Source organism: Nannospalax galili, unplaced genomic scaffold (assembly GCF_000622305.1).
Source record: "Nannospalax galili isolate Female #2095 unplaced genomic scaffold, S.galili_v1.0 scaffold1750, whole genome shotgun sequence".
Classification (NCBI taxonomy): Eukaryota; Metazoa; Chordata; class Mammalia; order Rodentia; family Spalacidae; genus Nannospalax; species Nannospalax galili.
This window is the reverse complement of record NW_008329031.1, coordinates 734,811-757,892: the sequence shown is the minus strand read 5'-3', so window position 1 is coordinate 757,892 and position 23,082 is coordinate 734,811. Positions and strand designations below refer to the sequence as shown.

Here is a 23,082-nt window from a genome sequence, read left to right as displayed (position 1 = left end):
AATTTTTTTAAAATTTTTATTTATTTTTATTTTATGTGTACTAGTGTTTTGCTTACATGTATGTAAGCACACTCATGTCATGCAATGTCTGCACTGGCCAGAAGAGGGAGATATGGACTGTTGTTAGCCACCATGTGGGTGCTGGAAACCAGATTTGGGACCTCTCCAAGAGCAGCCAGAGCTCTTACCCGTGGAGCCATGTCTCCAGTCCCTGTTGAAACTTTCTTTCATAGCCTCATGCTAAACTTGAACAATCAAAAATACTTTTAACACCATTTAAAAACATGTATAATATGAATTATATGAATTGCAGTAAATCTTAAGCCCAAGAATTAATGCACAAAAGAGAGTTAACATAGGAAGCTGAAGAAATAGCTCAGCAGTTAAGAGCACTGGCTGCTCCTGCAACAAGACCTGGGTTCAGTTCCCAGAACCCACATGGTGTCTCCAGCACAGAGGACCTGATGCCCTCTTCTGGCCTCCGAAGGTATTACATGCATGTGGTACACATATGTACATGCAAGTAAACATTCATACACATAAAATAAAAAAATAAAATTGTTTTAAAAAAAGTGTTAACATAGTTCTATCATTTGAAAGTCCTACTTAAAAGATCTGCTGAGAGCTTGCATTACCCTACCAGGTAAGATTCTCAGCACTTAAGAGGACTGGCTGTTCTTGCAGAAGACCCAAGTTCAGTTCCCAGCACCCACATGGAAGCTAACGACTATCCATAACTCCAAATCCAGGGGATCCGATGCCCTCTTCTGACCTCCATAGGCACTGCATGACAAATGCACTTAAATACATATAGGCAATACACTCATACACATAATATAAAATATATCTTAAAATTTTAAAAACAAGAATGGCTTGGTGTGCCTAAACAACAGTTAGAAAAAGACCTTTGCTTTCCTTCTAGGAGTTTATAATTTTGGTAACACTGAACAGAAAATGAGTACCTAACCAACACCCAATATGAACCTAAGTGTTAAGTCTCTAATGACCTTACCAGTAACATCATTTCACATATAGTATTTTGCCAAGGGAATTAAGCGCACTATGACTCCCCAGGAGAGGAGTCATGGCAGCCTACAGCTGGTTTCTTGGGATATCGCCCCATCCCCTTCCCGTGTCCAGTCACTGTACTAAGTCACTACTATAGAATCTTGTGAGAATAACTACACACTAAATCCTATGACTCCTCCTACTGAATCACAGAACACGGCAGTGGTCCTGAAGACTTAAAACAACTACCTGTTCACTTTTAAATGACATAATTAAAAGGTATATTCCTCTTATTTCAAGTATTTCCTCTCTATGAAGATAAAAATACAAATTTCAAAACATTTACAGTCACATAGTAACATGTAGTTTAAAGCCTACTTTGAGTTTTCCCAATTTCTGACATATAGACATTTAAAAGACAAACAGGTCAAATTAGAAACAGAAATGGTAGACACAAAAGAACTCTGTACAAGAATCTCAAACCTTAGTGGAAAACAACTATAACAGTATGTGAGTTGTACACTAGCTATATTAATGCAATTATTACAATCAATACCAAAATACTTGAAACATAATTATTTAAATCTGTTGGAAAAAAAACATTACTCATCAAGAATGAAGGAAGTAATTAGGGAACAAAATAAAGTCTAGCTCAGTGGCCGTTAAACTAAATTTAAAGGTTTACTGAAAAATGAAAAAGAATCACTTTACAACCAAAATCCAATCATAAAACATAAAAATCCAATTTACCTTAATTATCCGTTCAAATGCTAAGGCAGACTGCAGCATCATTGGCCTCTGACTTTGAATCATCTGTTGATCAATAGAATTGTAAAAATGTGCCACCTACAAAGTAAAGTCCAATTAGCAGCAATTGATAACAGATTTCTCTCTTTTTTTCAAGACAGGGTCTCCCTCCCTAGCTGGCCTGGAGCTCAATATGGAGATCAGGCTGGCCTCAGGTCTCACAGAGATCCATCTGCCTCTGCCTCCCAGTGCTGGGATAAAGGCAAGCACCACCACACTTGGCAACAGATTTTCATTTTTAACTTTTAATTTTCTTTACTTTTGATTATTTGAATTTTAATAATTTTTCCCAATCCTAAAACTAAAGAGAAAGAGCTTTTCATTTCCAAATCAAAATTTATTCATGAATTAATATGCTTGATCAGCACATATCTGCTGAGTCACTATAACCTGTCAAATTATGTCCTGGGGATTATTAAATAAAGATAATAAAATCCAATCCTTGGAATCAAGAACACAGTCACATAGGGAAGAAAGGAATCAGTTATCCCTGCTCAGTACTAAGAAACTGCAACCAACTCCCGCACCTCTCAGGAAGTACTCCATACTAGGAGTACATAACACAATGCTTTGTATACTGTTAGAACAAAAGTTGTCTTTATCTTCTCTTTCAAAACCCCATCAGTCAAAGCCTATCATATATACTTTCAGAATATGACTTGAATCCAACCACTAACCCTAACCTACCTCTATCTATGTTCTCTAAAATCATCTATTGTCCTAAACAGCCTACCTGCTTTGAATCCTACCTTCATAAGTCACTGGCAATGTAGCACTGGAAAAGCTGTTACACATGCAATTCCCACAACATCAGACAATGTCGGATTCATTAACTACAGTTGTTCTTCCTTTATCCTTGGGGCATATGCTCCAAGAACCCTAGAGTGTGGCTAGCCCGGAACTGTCATTAAATGCCCCAGCATTTTAAGGACTCATCATACACCATGGCTGTAACTTTTGCAGTTTCGTGCACAACAGCAAAACTTGCACAATTTTCTTTTTCCATGTCACAATTCCCAGAAAGGAGGTTCATTCTAGCCACACCTTCCCACCTCGGCACACATCTGCTTTCTTTCCTAGACATTTTTCATGTTTTCTCTTGAAGGTCACACTTTATAGTATGAAAGTTTCACAAAAAATAGAAAGCAGGACTATGATATGATGCCAGATATAGCACTCCTGGACACCCAGTCACTTGCACATCCTTATTCACAATAGCTAGGAAACATAAGCAGCCTAGATGTCCATCAACTGATGAATAATAATGAGATGAATTCTATCTACATAATAGAAGTTTTATTCAACTACAAGAAAACAAAATGATCAAATGTGTGAGAAAATGGATGGAACTGGAAAACACACTAAACAAGAGGTAACTTGGGCTGAGGAAGACATACATGTTCTCTCTCATATGTTGGTTCCAGCTTCAAATTTTCAGATTTGTGTGTTTAATTGGAGTACCGTGAAGAGGTCAAGAAGCCAGAAAGGACCCATGGGTGTGTGGGGCATCTTACAGGTGGAAGGGGATAGAATACATCTGATATTAAAATGGGGGGAATACTAAGGATTATAGATAAGCAGGGATGGGAGTGGCAGAACAGAAAGGACGGACTGGGGGAGGTTAAGCAAAAGTAAGGATGAATGAAAAATCCTTATGGAAACCCACTACTTTGTAAGCTGATTTTTAAAAGCAGATTTTTTTAAAAAGGAATTGGAACAGAGGTACCTTGCATGAGTGAACAGTGAACAGCGCTTCCTCCAGAACAAATGAGTTATGGAATAAAACTCTCAGTGCAAGGCATGGGATACCTCCCTATGAGTTATTAGTCAAGGAGAACCCAGAAGCCTCCAAAACAAGACAGGCTTATCAATGCTCTTGGTTACCCACCTTAACTAGATGGTAAGAACTTACTGCTGAAAATAATCACAAGCTTTGGTTATAGGACATAAAAAAATCAATCCAGAACCTACCAGGAAACTTCCTCCCTGCTGCCTAGTTTTCATAGTGCTGAAAGATGCTATGTAGGTTGTTGAGGGACAAAAAGACATCCATGGTCTTACCCACTGCTGGACCTTTCCTTCTAGAACAACAGTGACCTGCCAGGCAAGCCGTGCCTACTAGTGCAAAAGTGGCACAACTGTTATAGGGGCAACCAACAACTTTCTGATTGGCTTTGAGGCCTGCTCCACAGGCAGAAATTCATGCCTGATAGTGTAACCTGATTAGAAGCCTGGGGGAGGTCATAGGTTTTGGGGGACCTACTACTACTGCTGTCACAGGTTCTGGGGGACTTACTACTACTGTTGTGCTAAATGCTCATGTTGCAAACTGCCTTCTAAATATGTATGTTTATACACACAGATGAGTGCTGCTCTTAACCATGTCAGGGATGCTTCTTTCTGCAGTAGGCAGTGTTAAAGCACAAACACAACTGGTCAAAGAACTGAGAAAAGTGAATGTTGAGTACTCAGCCCTAAGTAAGATGTCTGTATCAAACTTCACCCACAGCTGAGGGGACATCCTGGATGACAGAGTGGAAGAGTAGGGAGTGCTGTGCAATGCAGTGTTCTGGCCATGACATGCCTGCTGCACTTGTGGGTTCACAGCAGCCGTAGTTACCTGCAAGATCAAGCCAGTCAATGTTGCAGCACTGACGGGGGAGGAGCTCACAAGGCCTCACCCCTAGCTGAGGAGCTATGGGCCATTGATGGCTGCTGGGTGACGGGAGTCAATGTTCTCGGAGGCTGTGGCCTCTGGTAGGTTGGCCATGCTCCCATAGCTGGCCCCATACCCATGCATATGTGGGCAGCACTAACTGGACTCAGTGAGTTATTGGATAAAAGAGAGACTATGAAGGTGGAGAGGGATGTGTTGGGGAGATCCAGAGGGAGAGGAAGGGCAATAGGGATGGGCATGATTAAGACATATATATATGAAACTGTCAAAGAACAGAAAGTCGTTTTTTAAAGTCAGGCTTAGTTTTAGAACACTGGCAATGTGCTCTTAAAAGAGACTGCGGGGCGTTCCCCATCCCTCCTCTCTTGTGCTTCCCAGCATGAGATAACTGGATTTTACCCCACCAGGTGTTCCCATTATAAGGCCCAAAAGCAAGGGACCAACTGATCACTGGTTGGAACTTCCAAATCTGTGAACCAAAATAGACTTTCTCTTTCTAAGTCAATTATCTGAAGTCTACATTACTGTGGCAGAAAGCTGAGAGTATGAGCAGAGAGCCAAGCCAAGGAAAGCTGGGATATGGCTGAGGAGGGCCTGCAGGCCACACCAAGGAGCTAGTCAATGATGTGACACTGTTGGTTCTAAAGGGGGAAATGATAGCATGCTGCGATAAGTAAAGCAAGACCAATCCATCAGCCTGGGAATTCTCTAAGAATGTGACTCTAGAAGGCAGGCAGGTCCTGCAGAACATGTACAAGGAACAAGAAAAGAGAGAAAGAGGAGGGAGACAAGTGAAGGAGAAGAGAGGAGAGAGAAGGAGGAGAAGGGAGAAGGGAGAGGGAGAAGAAGAGGAAGGAGGAAGAGGGAAAAGGGAGGAAGAAGGAGAAGAAGGGACATTATTTATGTTACCATGCCAAATGATTTTAGAAACGAAAAGTACTAACAACAGCATTTTAAATGAATAATCCCTAAACAGATTAAAAGCAAACTTTAGTTCAGTCATTTAGCAAAACTTAATTTCACAAGCTAATAATCTATTATAGTAGCATGAAAAAAGTAGTTAAAAAAATCTCTAGTCATAGTCCAGTTTAATGTAATGAACTAAGAACAGGCATGTTTTCAAAAGTATCATATCATTTCATACCTGTTTAAGAATAATTGCTTGCTTGCAGAACTTCTGTGCAATGTTTGCAACCTGCTGTATTTTGGCAGGAATAACAAAGCCCAGAGCAGAAAGCTGTCGAACTTCTCTCAGAAGAATCACCAAGCGATCAGAATAATGCACTTTTAATGACCCATCAGTAGGAACCAACTCCATAATTTGGCTGTTAGCCTCAATACTAAAGAACAAAAAAAAAAAAAAAAAAAAGAGAGAGAGAGAGAAACTTTCATTGTTCTCACTCTTTAGAAACTAATGGAAAACACAATATACTTTTTATAAATTTTCCTGTAAATCTAATGGGGTTTTTTGTTAGCTTTTTTTTTTCTTTTGAGACAGGGTCTACTATGTAGCCCTGGCTTTCCTGGCACTCACTATGTAGACCAGGCTAGCCTGGAATTCACAGAACTCCACCTGCCTCTGCCTCCCAAGTACCAGGATTAAAGGCGTGCACCACTGCTCCTGGCATGATCAGTTTTTAAGTGAAAAATAATCACCTTTAACCTATTAGTAAAATATGTAAATTGGGGTATCTGCCACAGAGGAAGTTCTGACTTGCTTTCTAAAGGTAGCACGTCATTTCTCGGTCCACCTGCATCTGTCATGCTTTACAAAAGCGCCCCTGACAATAAACCTGGTGAGAGCAGAGATGCTTCAATGCTGTGCTTACTCCTTAGAAGACTTCAGTGGGAAACCGAGTCTAGGCACTCCAGTCCACATGAACTGGAAGACTGCTCATCTCAACTAACTGCAAGGTTCTATGACTTATCACCTTCCTCCTGGATTAGATTTACATTATGGTCATTCTTTCAGACCATGTTCATAATTAAGAAAATTCACATCTACTAAAGCAACCCTGAAAAGCAAAGAATATATTCAGCCTACCTAATAGCACCTCCAACAAAGTTAATACAAAGAAGTTAGTTTCAAAAGGCTTAAAAGGATGATTTATGAGGCTAGAGAGATGGCTCTGTGGTTAAGAGCATTGGCTGCTCTTGCAGAGGACCCAGGTTCAGTTCCTAGCACCTGCATGGCGGCTAACTGTCTATAACTCTAGTTCCAGGAGATCAGACATCTTCTTCTGATTTCCATGGGCACTGAACAACAGGGTTGCACTTACACACATGCAGGTATAACACTCATACACATAAAATGAAAATAAATATCTTTTAAAAGATGACTGATTTGGCACACCCTGCTCTATAGATATGTATGGTCCATCAGAAAACTACAATAGTGACTCTTTTGGGGATTCACTGAAGAATGATCTTCAAAACTAGTTGATATATACCAGTATTGCCAAAAAATGTGTTCAAGGACACACTGATGATTCCATGTTTTACCCAAAAATAATGGAAGGAGCAAGATTTCATTACCAAATGGGGAACTCCAGGCCAAAAAAATGCTAGCAAGCTTATTTACAGAAAACCTCAGACCTGGGATCTGCACGTTTCAGAGCAGGTCACAACAGGGCCTATAGTGGCAAAGTAGACTTTTTCAAATTAGCTAACTAAAGCAATCTGTTTTGGGACATGAGAGCTGGAGCATCTCTCGTGTTTTTGGCTCCATATAGGAAGGAAAGAGTTAAGTGGCACAAATTATAGTCCTTTTACTTTAGAGCCCTTTGGTTCCTCTTCCTCCTGAGCCAGATTGTAGTAAAGAAAATATATTACTCATTCAATTTAAGAACATGCTTGGCCCAATCATCTGGGGGAGGGGCACAGAGCCTCACACTATGGACAGTTTCCTTTCAACAGATGTGGCTGAGCAGAGCTGTGTACACGGACTCCCAGCTACTCAAAAGGCTGAGGCAGAAGTACCACGAATTTAAGACAAACTGTGAGCAAAATATGGAGACTCTATCTCTAATAAGAAAAATAAGGGGGCTAAAATCATAGCTCAGAGGTAAAGTGCATGCTGAAGGCCCTGAGTTTGATCCCCAGTAGCACAAAAATAGACAAGGTAAGTTTCTAAAAATATAGATAATAATATAATTTGGAAAGTTGACTTAAGGTACAAAGAAAAATGTGGAGCTTTTTCTAGTCATGCATTTTGAACCCCTACTAAAACAATGTTAAATCATCAAGACATTCAGTAAAGTATTTACCAAAGGTTTACTAACTGGGATGCCATGAAAAAATACTTCTATTTTAAAGAGTTTTAAATTAACATGGTTTATAATTTAAAGTGTGTGTATGCATACAATAGTAATGCAAAAAAGTACAAAAACATATAGAATACCCAGTAATAAGACATCAAAACAGAGGGAAGGCCTAATTCCCAAAAAGGAATCTGTAGTTCCAGGGAAGAGCCTCAACAACTTAACACTTAACGACTAATGCATAAGCAAAGCTAAACAAAGAATCAGCAGCAAATTTGGAGAAAGCAAAAAGATTCTGCATTCTGTGAATGAATAACATGCGGGCTTGTGTTTCCTGATTTGATATACTGCTACTTACCATAAACCGGATCTGGAATCTGACAACCCTGACTGAACTTCCCTGGACCAGTCATCAAACTGTTCTTGTTCATACAGTTTAAACTGGTCCAAGAGATCTTCAGCATTTCGATGGAAAGACCGAAATCCTGACAGGTCAGACAGAAGAGCCTCTGCAATCTTCATGGTATCATCTACCTTAAAAACCAAATTACAAAGATATGCATTAATGTTAATAAAAGTTTAGCATAAAAACAAGGAGGACCCTTCCCTGACTTGTGATTCAAAAATTATTTTCCCTTTCATCTCTAATCAGTAAGAAACATTTTCTGTAGAGCCTTGCCATTACCTCTGAGTTATACAATTTGCGATTACAACACAAGAGGATAGCCACGCGAGGCACACGTGGGTAAAAGATAAAGGGTAAAAGAAAGGACCACCAAGCCACAAAACATGTGTGCCCCACCAATTTTCAAAGGAAAACCCAAGAACTTCTCTCGTACTCTCCAACATGTTCACAATAATATTGGCCCTCACATAAATAATACTAGGTTATTTGGCTCAAACAATAAAAACGCCAGTTTCAATGTCAATTAAGACAGAAAACTGTCTTGCCTTCAGAAATGCACATTATATTACTACATAAAACTTACTGGCAGAAAAAAATAAGGCAAATAATCCAGAGTATAGATCAAATATATAATCTTCAGTAAGAAGTAGGTTTTCTAGTACTGCATAACCTCATGCCCTTAATCAGAGACCATATTCAATCAGTACTACATGAGTCAAATACAAAACACTATACATATTAATAGTAGATCCATAAAAATTTGAGGTCAACTTTAATAATATTAAAATCAGTCTTTTAAGTCTTTAAGTCACTGTCACTACTTAGACAATGTTTTAATTACCTTTCACCTCCCCTTTAACTTCCAACCTAAAATTATTTGATTACATAAAAATATTTGCAGATAGGCTTTGAAACTATCAGTATTTTCTAAGTACATTTTTTAAATCTGGTACAAAGTATGAACTCCTCTTCAAAGGTACTCGTCTAGAGCAATTAGGATTGGGATGACACATGATGTGACAATTATCTCAGTATAAAAAATGAACAGAATCATTAGAAGCTTCTCTACACATGTTTCAGACTTGTATACATTTCACATGAAAATTACACGGTGTTATGGTGTGAATGTAAAATGAAAGGATTATGTGTTAGAGCACATGATCCCCAGATGGAGGTACTGTTTAGGAAAGCTGTGGAATGCTTTGGACATGGAGCCTAGCTACCAATGTATAGCCCTGGGGTAGAAGTAAAGGTTCCAACGTGGCCAGGTTCAGCACCCAGCTCTCAGCCTCAGATCTCCTGCCACAAGCTCTTGACACCACAGATGGAGCCCCAGCCACCAGGCCTCCCCCATCATGAAACTGTCAGACAAAATAAACAAAATAAATCCTTCTCTTAAATTGCTTACCAGATATTTGATCACAACAGTGAAAGAAGTAACTGTCTCCCAAGGAAAACACTACTTTCACTACAGTTTTAGAGTACCTACCACACACAGGCCTTAATTTAGCGTATTTTGAATAATTGTATTCGTTAACTTGTATTAAAACAAATACCTTCAACTCCAACTGGCGAACCCAAACAATATTATTGACAACTTCTGAAAGATTTCTGCCAGAAAGGGGTCCAGATGCATCACCAGGAATTCCTCGGCACCGATTTTCAAAGTCCAATCTAAAATCTGTATGATTCAAATCAAAGATGTAGATTTCAAGCTCTATTTGGTCCTTATCCTCAAGAACCTTAGCATGTATTCAGAAATCAGCATTAATTATTAAGCTGAGAGAATCCAGAACAACTTGGGAGATGGCCCTCTAGGCGAGCTTGTGGGGTATTACCCTGATTATGTTAGACTATGTGGGAGTTCTGAACCCTATACAATGCAGACAGTGAGCAGAGCACAAGCATGCGTTTGCTGCTCTCGTCTGTCTGTGGTCGTATGTGACCACCCTTCAAGCTCCTGCAGCCCCAATTCCCCACCACAATGGACTGTAATTTGAACTGTGAGCCGAAATTAATCTGTCCTGTAACTGCTTTTGTCGGGGCATTCTACCACAACAAGAGGAAAACAAACAAAACCAATTTACCAAGTGAGATAGTGAAAAAACAACTTGCTAATTTAAAAATCTGCCATTTATAACAGAAATCCACCTGTCATAAAATGCCAAAGTAGGTATTCTCAATCCCAAATGATAAATATCAAAGATATATTAATCTACAAAAATGTTTTCTCAAGAAAACACTATTATGGCTGATAAACTTTTACCTTTAACTGAGTCCACAAGTCTTGCCAATAAAGTTTCTCTTTCTAACATCAATTCTTTGCTTATAGTTGGACGCTTCACCAACTCTTTGTATTTCAGAAATGCTTGAATGCTCTTCTGGCCACTGCATTCATCAGTTCAACTGAGTGAGTACACACACACACACACACACACACACACACACACACACACACTAAAGCAGCTTAAAGAAAAATTTTGCGTTAAATCTTTCAATATTTTACCTGCTGGGGACTATCTTGAATTTCTGAAATATAATTCTTTAATTTTCCTGCAATTTTCTGTTCTGTAGGTGCAATGATTTTTTCATACTGAGACACTGCAGCCTTCCATAATGGCTAAAAAAATTAATAATACTGTGAGACAAAAGAATTTTAAAAGCAACCTTTAAAAATAAGAACACAAACAGGAAATTATAAAGGCATAAACACACATATACTCAACCTCGGTATATGAATTATATTGCACAGGATTCAAACCAGTAAAAGGTTCAAATACTCGAGACAGGCACATGATTTTCTCCTCATTGGCAGGTAGAAAATACAGAAGTTTCTCATGAATTGTTCGAACAGCCAAGACCTAAAACGCAAGGTATTAACATAATAAAATTCACTGATTTAAAAAAAAAAAAAATCCATAAATAGGCCTAAAATCTACAGATATTTTGCAAGAATTTCCTTGAAACCAAAAACATACTGGCTAACTTTATGTACATTTGAAATATTCCATTCCAAAGAAGGTTAAGGACAACAATCAGCAAATAACTATTTCTCCTAAGCAAGGAGGATAAATTTACCATTGTAATCTTCAAATGATTTTATTTTGCATTTTCCTTGAAGCTAAATATGTAAATTCTCTACAAAAGTTCCTAACTTAAATAAATTAGAAAGCTGTTTCAAATACTTGCACTGAGAACCCCCTCAAAAGAACCACACACTCAAACCAGTCGAAGCAGCCAAGAGAGTCAGCCTCTAGACCAGGGTAGCTAGCTGTTCACTGGCCTTTTCACAACAGAGAAGGAAACACAATTTCACAACTGACTTGTCCACCACTCAAATACCAAACACAAAGAGAAGAGGAGGAAACCAGCACTTATACCCACTGTGCAGTTGGCATTATGCCAGGATGCCAAAAATTATTTCATGTGACCATGAACTTCTATGTTCACCCAAATATGAATCATTTCCTTCACACACGTATGCTTTTCAATTATAAAACACATTCAATCAAACTGATACCTCCTCAAGGCGCTTGCCAAGTCTGTCGAGAGTTTCTGGGAAGTATTGCTCATTTTGCCATGGGTGAGGGACGTAGCGCTGCCACACCTGGCCTGTCAGGTGACTGCAAACTATCACCCACTGTTCACACACTGAACTGCCAGCTTTCAGATTTTCTTTCACAAGATAATAAGGATCTTCCCATAGGTTCAAAGTTCCCAGTTTTTTCTGAACAAACCTTCCAAATGAGCCACCTAATAAAACATAAAGCAAGATTGCATGGAAATATTTAATACAGAATTATAAAATATATTCTTATGAAAAAATTCACATACAAATTAGCAACCAAGAATCTACAAAGTACCACCTGTATAACCTTATATTCCCATTATCAACAGCATGTTTTTAAAAACGTATGTGTACATGCACATTAGTGTGCATTCTTGATCTTTCACTGTATTGCAATGAAATACATACTTCTTTGAAGGTACAGAGCCATAATGGAAGCATTATGTAAATTAATTTCAAATTGCTATTTAATTCTACTCATAACACAAATAGTGCTGCAATGCATACCACCCTTGTACATACACCTTCATGAACTTATCCGACATTCTGAGAATAATAATGGATGGTTTGTGGGTCAAAAATTTAAGCCAGTATGTTTTCAACCATTTTTCAGTTCACGTGAAAATAAAATATAAATTAACATGAGTGGGCTGAAGCAATGGCTCGGAGATGAAGAGTATTTACTGCTCTATCAGAGGACCAGAGTTCAAATCCTACCACCACATTATACAGCTCACAAATGCCTGCAATTCCACCTTGGTCCTAATTATATGAGTCAAAAAGCTTTGTTTGGGGCTGGAGAGATGGCTCCGTGGTTAGGAGCACTGACTGCTCTTACAAAGGGCCAGGGCTTGTCTGGCCTCCATGGGCACTACACATACACACACATATACCTATATACACATACACATAAGTGAGTGAATACACACACACCTAAAGATTAATCTTTAAAATATAAATTATTAATCTTTAAAATATAAATTAGCTGGGCATGGTGGCACACACCTTTAATCCCAGCACTTGGGAGGCAGAGGTAGGTGGATCTCTGTGAGTTCAGTTCGAAGCCAGCCTGGCCTACATAGCGAGTTCAAGCACCGCTGGGGCTACAGGGAGACCCTGTCTCAAAAAGACCAAATAAATAAATAAATAAATAAGCATATGCATAAAAATGAAGTAAAAATTTAGTTCTATTAGTGATCAAAGAATTTCACATATATGATCTAAATTAACCAACTATATACAAATAGGCATGTAAATAAATCTACATGATTTACTTTAAGAATTACCTTAAAATGCATTCCTTACATTATGGAGCATTTTAATTAAGAACTACAGGGAAAAAGAAAAGAAAGTAGGCCACAGTTCCCAAGTCCCCAGAGCTTACACCTTCGCTCATACCTATGATCTCTAAGAGATGCAGCATTCGGGATTCGGGGTAATGGTCATGTTCCGTTTGCCTCCACACGTCATCTACTACATCACGAGTCGTCTCCACCAAGTCAACAACTTCTAATAAGGACAGACTGTCCAAGTTATAAAAGTCCTGAAACCAAAATAATTCGTTTTTAAAATGTTCCCAGCCTTTTTTCAACTGCTGCAGATCTAATACATATACCACATTATTTTCTCCCTTTTCCTGACACAGAATTACTGCTTTATCCAAATACCCCCATAAACATAAATTTCATGAAAGGCAGAAAAAAAATATAAAAAGAAATATATATATATATAAAGACTATTTGTAAAAGTTGGGCATGGTGGTACACAACTTTAATCCCAGTGCTCGGAAGGCAGAGGCAGGTGGAGCTCTGTGAGATCTAAGTCAGCCTAGTCTATATGCCAGTCTCAAAAAAAAAAAAAAGACTACTTTATATATTTATTCTCTTAGCCTAATTTCTTGAAATCTGGATCTCTTTACTTTCAAGTAGTGGCGCCTTTAGCTGCATGTATGTACGCAGTGGCCATTACAGTTTGCATGCATTCATCCATGGACTCTGATGCATCATGTGTGGTCAACAAAGAGCGCAGTATAAAGTGCATTAGTCCACATTCCCTCGTTGCTGTTGAAAAGCTTAGCCACTTCAAACACACCATTAAAAGAATACATACAAATGGAAGAAGGGCCACTCCAGCAAGTTGTCCTCTGACATCCACATGTGTGCTGTGGATCTCCCCACTGCCGCCCCCCACATCATGCATACACACAAAGCAATAACAGTACATTTTAAAATAACATTAAAAAACAAAAATGACGGGGCTGGAGAGATGGCTCAGCAGTTGACAGCACTGACTACGTTTGTAGAGGACCTGGGTTTGATTCCCAGCACCCACATGGCAGCTAACAACTATCTGTAACAACTATCTGTAACTCCAGTTCCAGGGAATCCGATGCCCTCTTCTGACCTCTGTGGGCATTGTGAGACACAGTGCACTTACACACATGCAGGCAATACACTCACATGCATAAAATAAAAATAATAAAAGTAAATAAACAAAAATGAAATAACACTAATACTGGAAATGAATAAAGAATTGCTATGTATTTGTTTTTAATAGATTGCTTGCAATTAAACTCAAAATAATCCCTCATTAAATTCTTTGGCATAAGAAAATAATTCCTTGGCATAAACATCAAGGGATAATTAATTATATAAGCATAAAATTAAGACTTCAGATTTTAAATTACTTTAAAATACTAATTTAAACAGAATAAACATTCCTTCAAGAGAACACATTTTCTCTACATGAATGTGTTAGTACATGAGGTTTGTGTGTACGTGTAGTCATGCATATGAGTACATGTGAGGGTGTGCACTGGTTTGTATGTGTGCAGGTCAGAGGCTAAAGCATTTATCTCGAGTGTGCTCCACATTTTTGTTTTTGGTTTTTTGAGGGGGCTTGTTTTTTTTATTTTTGTTTTGGGGGACTGGTTTTTTTGTTTTGGTGTTTGAGATAAGGTCTCTCACTAAGCCTAGAGCTCTCTGCTGAGGCGGGGCTGGCTGTCCAGCAAGCCCACCCACTCCCTACAGTCCTCATGTCCAGAACCCTCTGTCACTGAGGGCGCACGTACACATGGGTCCTCAAGCTTGCACCTCATCTGCTAAGGCAGCCCCCATTCACAGGTTTTGTTTTTCTCTTAGTACCTGCAGAATAGTACATTTTTCTGAGAAAAATTTATTTCCGAGAAATCAGAAATTAGTGTTTTGGTTCCTAAGTTTTGCATATTTTAAACAGACATCTTAAGTAAACTCTGGTGCTTATAAAGTAAGTAGCTTGCTTGCAATTATCAAGTATATTTTAAACAAGAGAAATGCACTGAAAATTGAATCCTAAAGTACACAGACAAGAAGCTTGGCACAACTATGTATGAGTGACGTACCCTTGCAATCGTTTCAAATAGTTCTTTAAAATAGCTGGCTCTTTCTTTGCTAATCTGCTTATTTCCACCATGAGCTTGTTCTATCCAAAACTGGAACTCATCACTTGGTGTGAGGATACCTAAAAAAGTGAAAAGAAAAAAAAATTAACTATTAATGGAAAATGAAAACCCATAAAGCTACTTGGTTCACTGACTAATTTTAGTTAGGTCCACATACATAGTTCCTGTAATCTTGAAGACGTACAGAAAATGAGTCTTAGAATCACTGTCATTAGGCAGTTCCTACTTAAGTCTACTACAAACACTAACAGATCCAAATTTAAACTGCATATCACTTGTGTTGAATGTGCTGATAGTGACTCTTACCTGCTTTTGTAGACTGTTCTTTATCTGCACAGTCATTTCAGATCTTGAGTCTGTGAATCTGCTTCAAACAATGCTTCCTAAATCTCATTCCAATACCATACATGCTTTTAAAGGCCATCCAAATAAAACTAATAACCAATGAATGTTTTCAACTTCATTTCAAAGAACAAGCAAAATAGTTTGACTTTTAAACCTGTTTTAAAATATCCCAATGCACTAGATAATTTTATTTACTTAATCATATGCTGAAAATAAGTGTACCATGCTTTGGGGGGCTCTGTTTTCAAAAAGCATCTACTTTATTATTCAAGCAAGATATAAAGCTACATCCAATGTTAAACATTAGTGTGTGTTATTGTCTTTGTCATTTTTCTGTTGCTGTGATACAACACCATGACCAAGGCAACTTATAGAAGTAAGAGTTTATTGGTCTTAGGGCTCCAGAAGGAGAATCCATCATGGCAGGGAAGCATGGGGCAGAGGCAGAGGGAAAGTGGAGGACTCACACCGTCAGCACACACAGGAAGCAGAGCGACAAACAGGAAATGGGACTGACACCTAGGTCAAAGCCCCCCCCCCAATGATATGCTTCCTCCTGCATGGCCACACCTCCTAAAGGTGACCCTCCACAAACAATACCACCAAATGGAGACCAAGTGTTGAAATATTCGGAGCCTAAGGGGGGACTTTCATCATCCAAACCATCATTTTGTTTATGAACAGGAATTTATCTATAGCCACAATAAAAGTATACTTAGTATGAGATAAAACAACAGGTCTATTATCTTTGCAGGAAAGACAATCAGTCAGTGCCCAGCCTTCATACATCCAGAGCAGAGTAAGGAAAGGTCTGAGCCTCCAGCCACGTGTGCTCCTAGGTAAGGTCAAAGCAATACTTCAGTCACTGCCCACCTCATCCTGGAAACAAATGCCCTTTCTTAGTGCCATAGTGTTAAGTTCTGGTTGATTTCACTATTTACCTGATCCTCAAGCACAATGCTAACGATCACACTGAACACAGTGCAAGCGCAAAACAGCTCTGGTGGTCCTTAGAGAGGAAACATCAGACAGGGAAGTCGCATTCGGGTACATGTTATGCTGCTGGTAGCCATGAAGACAAGGTTAAGTAATCAACAGTACATATAATGAAAGAGTCTTCAGACAGAAATACTAAAACAAGGTTACATATTCATCGCCTGCCAAAATGCCACCAGAGACTCAAAGGAACCTTACCCTGTGTCTCTCTGGAAACATGGCTCAGTGCTCACTAATTCTATGTTCACAGTGTCTCATCAGATGCAACCACTGCAAATAATCACTCTTGGTTCAATTTCCATAAATTTCCCAGTACTTAAATAAATGTTTGCTTCTTCTCCAATCCCATATAAATCTATTCATTTTTTAAAAATTTATGTTCAAGGCCGGGCACAGTGATACACTCCATTAATCCCACAACTTGGGATGCTGCAGGATGCAGATCTCTGTGAGATCAAGGCCAGCCTGGTCTACATAATGAGTTCCAGGCCAGCTGGGATACAGGGAGGCCCTATCTCAAAAAAAAACACAAAAATATAAATAAATAAAAATAAAAGTTTATATTCAGATAAGTTCCAAATGCAAAGAAAGAAATGTGTGAAGAAACAGTCATTTGCTAACGCACTAATGAAATAATCCTTTTGTACTTTCCTTAGTAAGCTACAGATGGTTTATTATGAAATTATTCTGAGGATCAGAGAGATGGCTCTACAAGTAAAAGTGCTTGCCACCAAGCCTGACAGCTTGCACTTGATCCCCAGATCCCACAGGGTGGAAGAAGAGAAGTGACCCTAAAAGTTTTCCTTTGACCTCTACAAGCGTACTGTGGCACTGACATGCACACACATGCACATGTGCATATACATACACAATAATACAATGTAAAAAAATTAGAAATCAACTGACTTTGGTAAGTGCTTATGGACATGAGCATCAGATCGCTACCTACCTCTTATATCATCTTCCTTCAGCTTGGGCAAGTTAGTGTCTGACCTTCGAAGAACTACACCCAAACCAGCTTCTAGTTCACTCAAGAGATTCTGGAGTTTAGGATCAAAGTTTCTGCTCCACTCCTGGTCCTAAACAAACAAGACAAGAGCAATCACTGAGCAAGCACTGCAATCAAAGCAGCTTCCAAAACCACTGTTTAAAACCAAAGCTCTCCTTCACGGAAAGCGCCACAACTCCACTTCCAGATGGATGGAAAGCCCGCTGACAGTTAAAGCTTTCTAAGCTATGAAGGAGCTGATGTGAATTGCATTCCATACCTTTATCCAACTCTTCTCTTTCTTTGTAAAACTTACTTTAAAATTAGAACTTTAATCCTATGCCCAATACCACAAAAAAATACTTCAATCAACCAACTAAAACATATTACATTAACAGTAACTTAATATTTATGTCTATGGTTCTGTATTTATCAAAATCCCAAGGTAAAAATAAACACACAGCCGCTTCGCTTACCTTTAACAACATGGGGGCGAACACCTGCCGCACTGCTTGGTAGAGGGAGCTAATGGGCGACTCCAGCATAGATGAAATAAGAATGCTGCTGTGCAGATTCTCATCTGTGATCACTTCAGGACGGAGCTTGAAGAACACCAGCACTTTATCTTTCGTATCATCAAAATCAATCTAAAGTGATAAACCAACAAGCTTAATGTCTTCATGAAATTTAAATGCTGCTCTAACAGGTTAGACCACTATAATTACACATACTGGGAGAAACAGTTAAAGACAAATGCATTCAAACATTCCATCTCTGCTTTTTAAGAATACCTGGATTTAAAAATGAATTCCCACGGTTATATATAAAGTGGTGGTACATGCCTTTAGTCCCAGCACTTGGGAGGCAGAGGCAAGCAGATAGCTGTGAGTTCAAGGCCAGCCGGGTCTACATAGTGAGTTCAGGTCAGCTGGGACTAGAGGGAGACCCTGTCTCACACACACACACACACACACACACACACACACACACACACACAGCTATTCTGGAAAGGATTTATGAGCATAAAATCCTACATATTGTTGACACCCACTGCTAACTGCCCCCCCTCCAGTCAGATTCAGTAATACTATAGATCAGAGCTGAATCCCCAGGTACACAATGGTGTGCACTCCTCTACTACCCCCAGAGAGATTGTAGCAAATACATCAATTACTCCATCACCTAGAAAAGAGAAGATTTAAAAGATGCCTTTAAATCTATATGCATACTTAAAACTGCCAAAATGAACCATCTATCTCCTAAATTTAGCTTTACTTTAACTCTTTAAAGAGTTTGAGCATTACCTTTTTATTAGATTATATGGATAGATCATTTGAAACTGTGCCCGACCTGGATGTGCTGATGGCATGCCTCCTAGCATGAGGGAGACAGACGCAAAAGGATCACAAGTTGAAGAACAATCTGGGCTACATAACTACACTGTCTCAGAAATAAACAGAAAAATACCAAGAAATTGAAACAAGTTCACTCAAGAGGAATTCACTAATCAAAGCTCTTTAAATGCTATTTAAACAAGTTAGAAAGCCAATGAAATAAAAGCTTATGAAGTTCTGTATATTACTGCTATATGTAAAGAGCACCTTAGAGATGAAGTTTGTGCCACTTTTTTATCCTAATTATTACTATTTTTAATCAGCTGAAAGGTGCTGACACTTTATTTTCTCAAACTTTTGTATTTTATGACATGTAAAAATTATGTGAAATCTAAGTACCAATGTTCATAAAGTTGTGTTAGAACACAGACACAACTGTTCATTTACATGGCATATTAAGTTTATTACATGGCTACATTCACACAACATTGCTCAATCCATAGTGAAACACAGATCTATGGCCTCCAAACCCTAAAATATCACCTGGCCTATTACTGTAAATTAGCCAACCCCTATGGTAAAGTGTAAAACAGAGGAGACCCACAGTAGATACTTACTGACTTAAATCATGCTGACTCTTTGACATCTAAAGTATACCTTAAAACACAAAATATTAGACTGGAAAGAAGGCTTCACAGTTAGGCATGCACACTGCTCTTGCAGAGGACCCAAGTTTGGTTCCTAGCACCCACATCAGGAGGCTCACAACCACCTCTAACTCCAGCATCAGGAGACCCTCTTCTAGACTCTGAGGGCACCTGCACTCACATGAGCACATATCTGCACATACCCCCACATAGACACACATGTACACATAATTTAAAAATAAAATCTTAAGAAAAAAATTATTTTCAAATGTGGCAGAAAACCTAAAATGAAGTATATGACTAAAAATAATATACTATTAACCTCTACTGCTACTAACTTTAATTTAAAACACACAAAAAAGTAGGAAAGGAGCTGGGGAGAGAACTCAGTGAAATGCTTGCTTTTTAAGTACCTGCCTTGCAGGCCCAAGGATCAATTCAATCCCCAGAACTCACATGAAAAAAGTCAGATGTGATAGCAGGTTCTTATAAACCCAGCATGTGGAAGGTGGAGAAACATTTTAAATACACATTCCAAAATGTGTTTTCACAAATCCAAAGCCCAGGCCATCTTTCTCAAGGCACTGTACTTGAACTTTCAGTGGCCTCTACAACAGTGAAGCCTGATTTCGTAACGTATTGAACATGTCAGTCCCAAAGCCCTATTCTAACAGCATTTGTGAAGCAAAATCATCACCACTTAGGATCTAACTTTACATCTTGCTGCCCTCAACCATAATAGGGAAATCAGAGTCCATTCTTACAGTAGTATGGATACTAAGTGCATACATACAGAAAGTATTTAGAACTATGTCTGGTAGGGTATAAAGTGAAAACATACGTTAGTTATGATTTTCCTTTTTGTGTCTCTGTAAATGCACCAGGCCTGACAAAGTATCTTCATATCTTAAGTTCAAAACATGTTTATTGCCGGGTGTGGTGGTACATGCCTTTAATCCCAGCACTCAGGAGGCAGAGACAGGCTGATCGCTGTGAGTTCCAGGCCAGCTGGAGGTACAGGGAGACCCTGTCTCAAAAAAAGATTTTAAAAAATGTTTATTGAATTAAATCCAAGAATAAAGATTCATAGTTAACAAGGTGAATAAACTGAAAATATTATGAAAAATGAACTCAGTGCTTGCTGAGTACCACATCTACCACTAGATCTGTGCATGAGGGTGAACACAAAAAGGAAGACTTGAAAGTGTGGGTCATTTGTCAATTTTCCTGTATTTGCTTAGTTCTTTAAAATGTGTCAGGAAATTTTCTTACTTTCAAGTAAATAAAGAAATACACATCTTGCTTGCAAATACAATCACTTTTTTTCTGTTGTTGTTCTTTTTGAGACAGGGTCTCCCTGTAGCCCCAGCTGTCCTGGAACTACTATGTAGACCAGGCTGGCCTTGAACTCACAGAGATCCGCCTGCCTCTGCCTCCCAAGTGCTGGGACTACAGGCATGCGCCACCACGCCCAGCTACAATCACTTTTTAAGCAATCCTGCCAAGCATAAGACAGAGAAATCCATAAATACATCACATGTAGTACATTCAAAGAAAGCATCCAAGGGGTCAGCAAGATGGCTCAGTGTATAAAGGTGCTTGTAGCCAAGGCTGACAACCTGAATTTGACACACATGGTGGAAGAAGTGAATCAGCTCCTGCAAACTGTCCTCTGACTTCTATGCCCCAACTCCACTACACATGCACACACAATAAATGTAAATGATTTTTTAAAGAATTCAAGGTTTTTTGAATATATGAATCATTTTATAACTATATGAATCGATAACTAATTTTCCCCTAGGCAGTATCAAAAGGAGTATCTAATTCCCCTGCAAAAAAAAAAAAAAAGCCATCACAATAGAAGTAGAGATTTTTAAAACTTTCTTTTTGGGGATAGAGGGGGGTGTTTGAGTCAGGGTCTTACTATGAGTCCTGGCCAGCCTGGAACTGGCTATGTAAACCCAGCTTGTCTTGAACTCACAAAGATCCCCTGTCTGTGCCTCCCCAGTGCTGGATTAAAAGGCGAGTACTGCCACCACCACGACCCCCTTTAAAAATTTAAAAGATCTCAAACAGCATCATATAGTCCAGCGGGTGGCATGCACATGTAGTCCCAGCTACCAAGGTAGAATTATTGATTGGGGCCCAGAGTTCAAGGCCCGCCTGGGCATCAGGGAGGCCCTGACTCAAAATAAAAAAAGAATAGAGTCAGGGTGTCCATCAAGGTACAAGGAGTCAAGGCATTATTAAAATAAATTTAAAAAAAAAAAAGTCAAGGTGCTTCTAATCAAATGTGTGGACCAGGAAGTTTCTGCTGTAGGTGGACTCAAAGCCACCCAGACCCAGGGCTCCTAAGATGTCCTGCCTGGGAACCTGAGGGAGAAGAGTCCAGGCCTCGGAACCTGGGGCAAGGGAGGTCTAACTTGGTGACCTGTGGCAGGGGACACCTAATCTGGGGTCCAAGGGCAGGAGATGCCTAACCTCGGGACCTGGGGCACCGGAGGTCTACCCTGGGGACCTGGGACAGGGGAGGCCGGGCCTGAAGACCTGGGGCACCGGAGGTCTACCCTGGGGACCTGGGGCACCGGAGGTCTACCCTGGGGACCTGGGGCAGGGGAGGCCGGGCCTGGCGACCTGGGGCACCGGAGGTCTACCCTGGGCGCCTGGGGCAGGGGAGGCCGGGCCTGGAGACCTGGGGCACCGGAGGTCTACCCTGGGGACCTGGGGCAGGGGAGGCCGGGCCTGGAGACCTGGGGCACCGGAGGTCTACCCTGGGGACCTGGGGCAGGGGAGGCTGGGCCTGGAGACCTGGGGCACCGGAGGTCTACCCTGGGGGCCTGGGACAGGGGAGGCCGGGCCTGGAGACCTGGGGCACCGGAGGTCTAGCCTGGGGACCTGGGGCAGGGGAGGCCGGGCCTGGAGACCTGGGACAGGGAAGGCGGACCCTACCGTATTGGAAAAGGTGAGCCCGGCGTCGGAGCGCTGCACCCGTAGCAGCATCTGGTTCCCATCGTCCAGGAAGTTGTTCATCTCGGGGCAGTTGCAGAGCGGGGGCTGGTCCCAGAACTCCGGCTTCAGCCCGAAGTAATTCTGGGTGGTGGTGAACAGGAAGAGCTTGCGCACGTCCCCGGGGCCGCTCGCCATGGCTGGGCGAGGACCGGGAGGTGAGATGAGGACCGCGGTCACACGTCCTTCCTCAAACTCCCTGCTGGGCCACACAGCACCGCGGTTGCCACGGCCTGTCGCTATGGCGACCGCGCACGCCGGCGGCGCGCGCAGCGGACGTAGGGCGTGTGGGGCCGGCGCAAGTCGGCCGGCACCGCGGATCTCCAAGCTCATGGATCACAAAATCCTAGCTTTCCTTCGGGATGGAGCGTTTGGTCTTAAGAGAGCTTCGTCCCGACCACCATCAGCCTCCGGATCCCCTACCCGTGAAGAGGGGAGGGAAGGGTAGCAGCTCACAGCCAGGTTACAGTGAAGTTTGTTTTTTTGTTTTTAATGTGTATGAGCGTATTGCCTGCTTGTATGTAAGTATACCACATGTCGTGCAGTGCCCGAGGAGGTCAGAAGAGAGCATCGGATCTCCTGGAACTGGAGTTACAGA

At 40.4% G+C, this 23,082-nt stretch overlaps 1 protein-coding gene across 2 annotated transcripts in view; it reads right to left on the bottom strand.

Annotated features, from left to right (window-relative positions):
* Dync2h1 (dynein cytoplasmic 2 heavy chain 1) overlaps nt 1-22,714 on the bottom strand; it is a 273,560-nt gene extending 250,846 nt beyond the window's left edge. The window contains exons 1-13 of one of the 2 annotated variants that reach the window (XM_008829984.3): nt 22,428-22,714; nt 17,971-18,141; nt 17,456-17,585; nt 15,106-15,224; nt 13,125-13,269; nt 11,679-11,911; nt 10,885-11,019; nt 10,665-10,778; nt 10,425-10,536; nt 9,715-9,839; nt 8,111-8,286; nt 5,637-5,832; nt 1,759-1,854 (exon numbers count right to left, since the gene is read on the bottom strand). In XM_008829984.3, coding sequence (XP_008828206.1) covers nt 1,759-1,854; nt 5,637-5,832; nt 8,111-8,286; nt 9,715-9,839; nt 10,425-10,536; nt 10,665-10,778; nt 10,885-11,019; nt 11,679-11,911; nt 13,125-13,269; nt 15,106-15,224; nt 17,456-17,585; nt 17,971-18,141; nt 22,428-22,622 — 1,947 coding nt within the window. In that variant the 5' untranslated portion in view covers nt 22,623-22,714. The remainder of the gene's footprint in view (nt 1-1,758; nt 1,855-5,636; nt 5,833-8,110; nt 8,287-9,714; nt 9,840-10,424; nt 10,537-10,664; nt 10,779-10,884; nt 11,020-11,678; nt 11,912-13,124; nt 13,270-15,105; nt 15,225-17,455; nt 17,586-17,970; nt 18,142-22,427) is intronic. The other variant, XM_008829990.3, reaches the window with a different exon arrangement.
* Between the last annotated feature and the right edge of the window lie 368 nt (nt 22,715-23,082).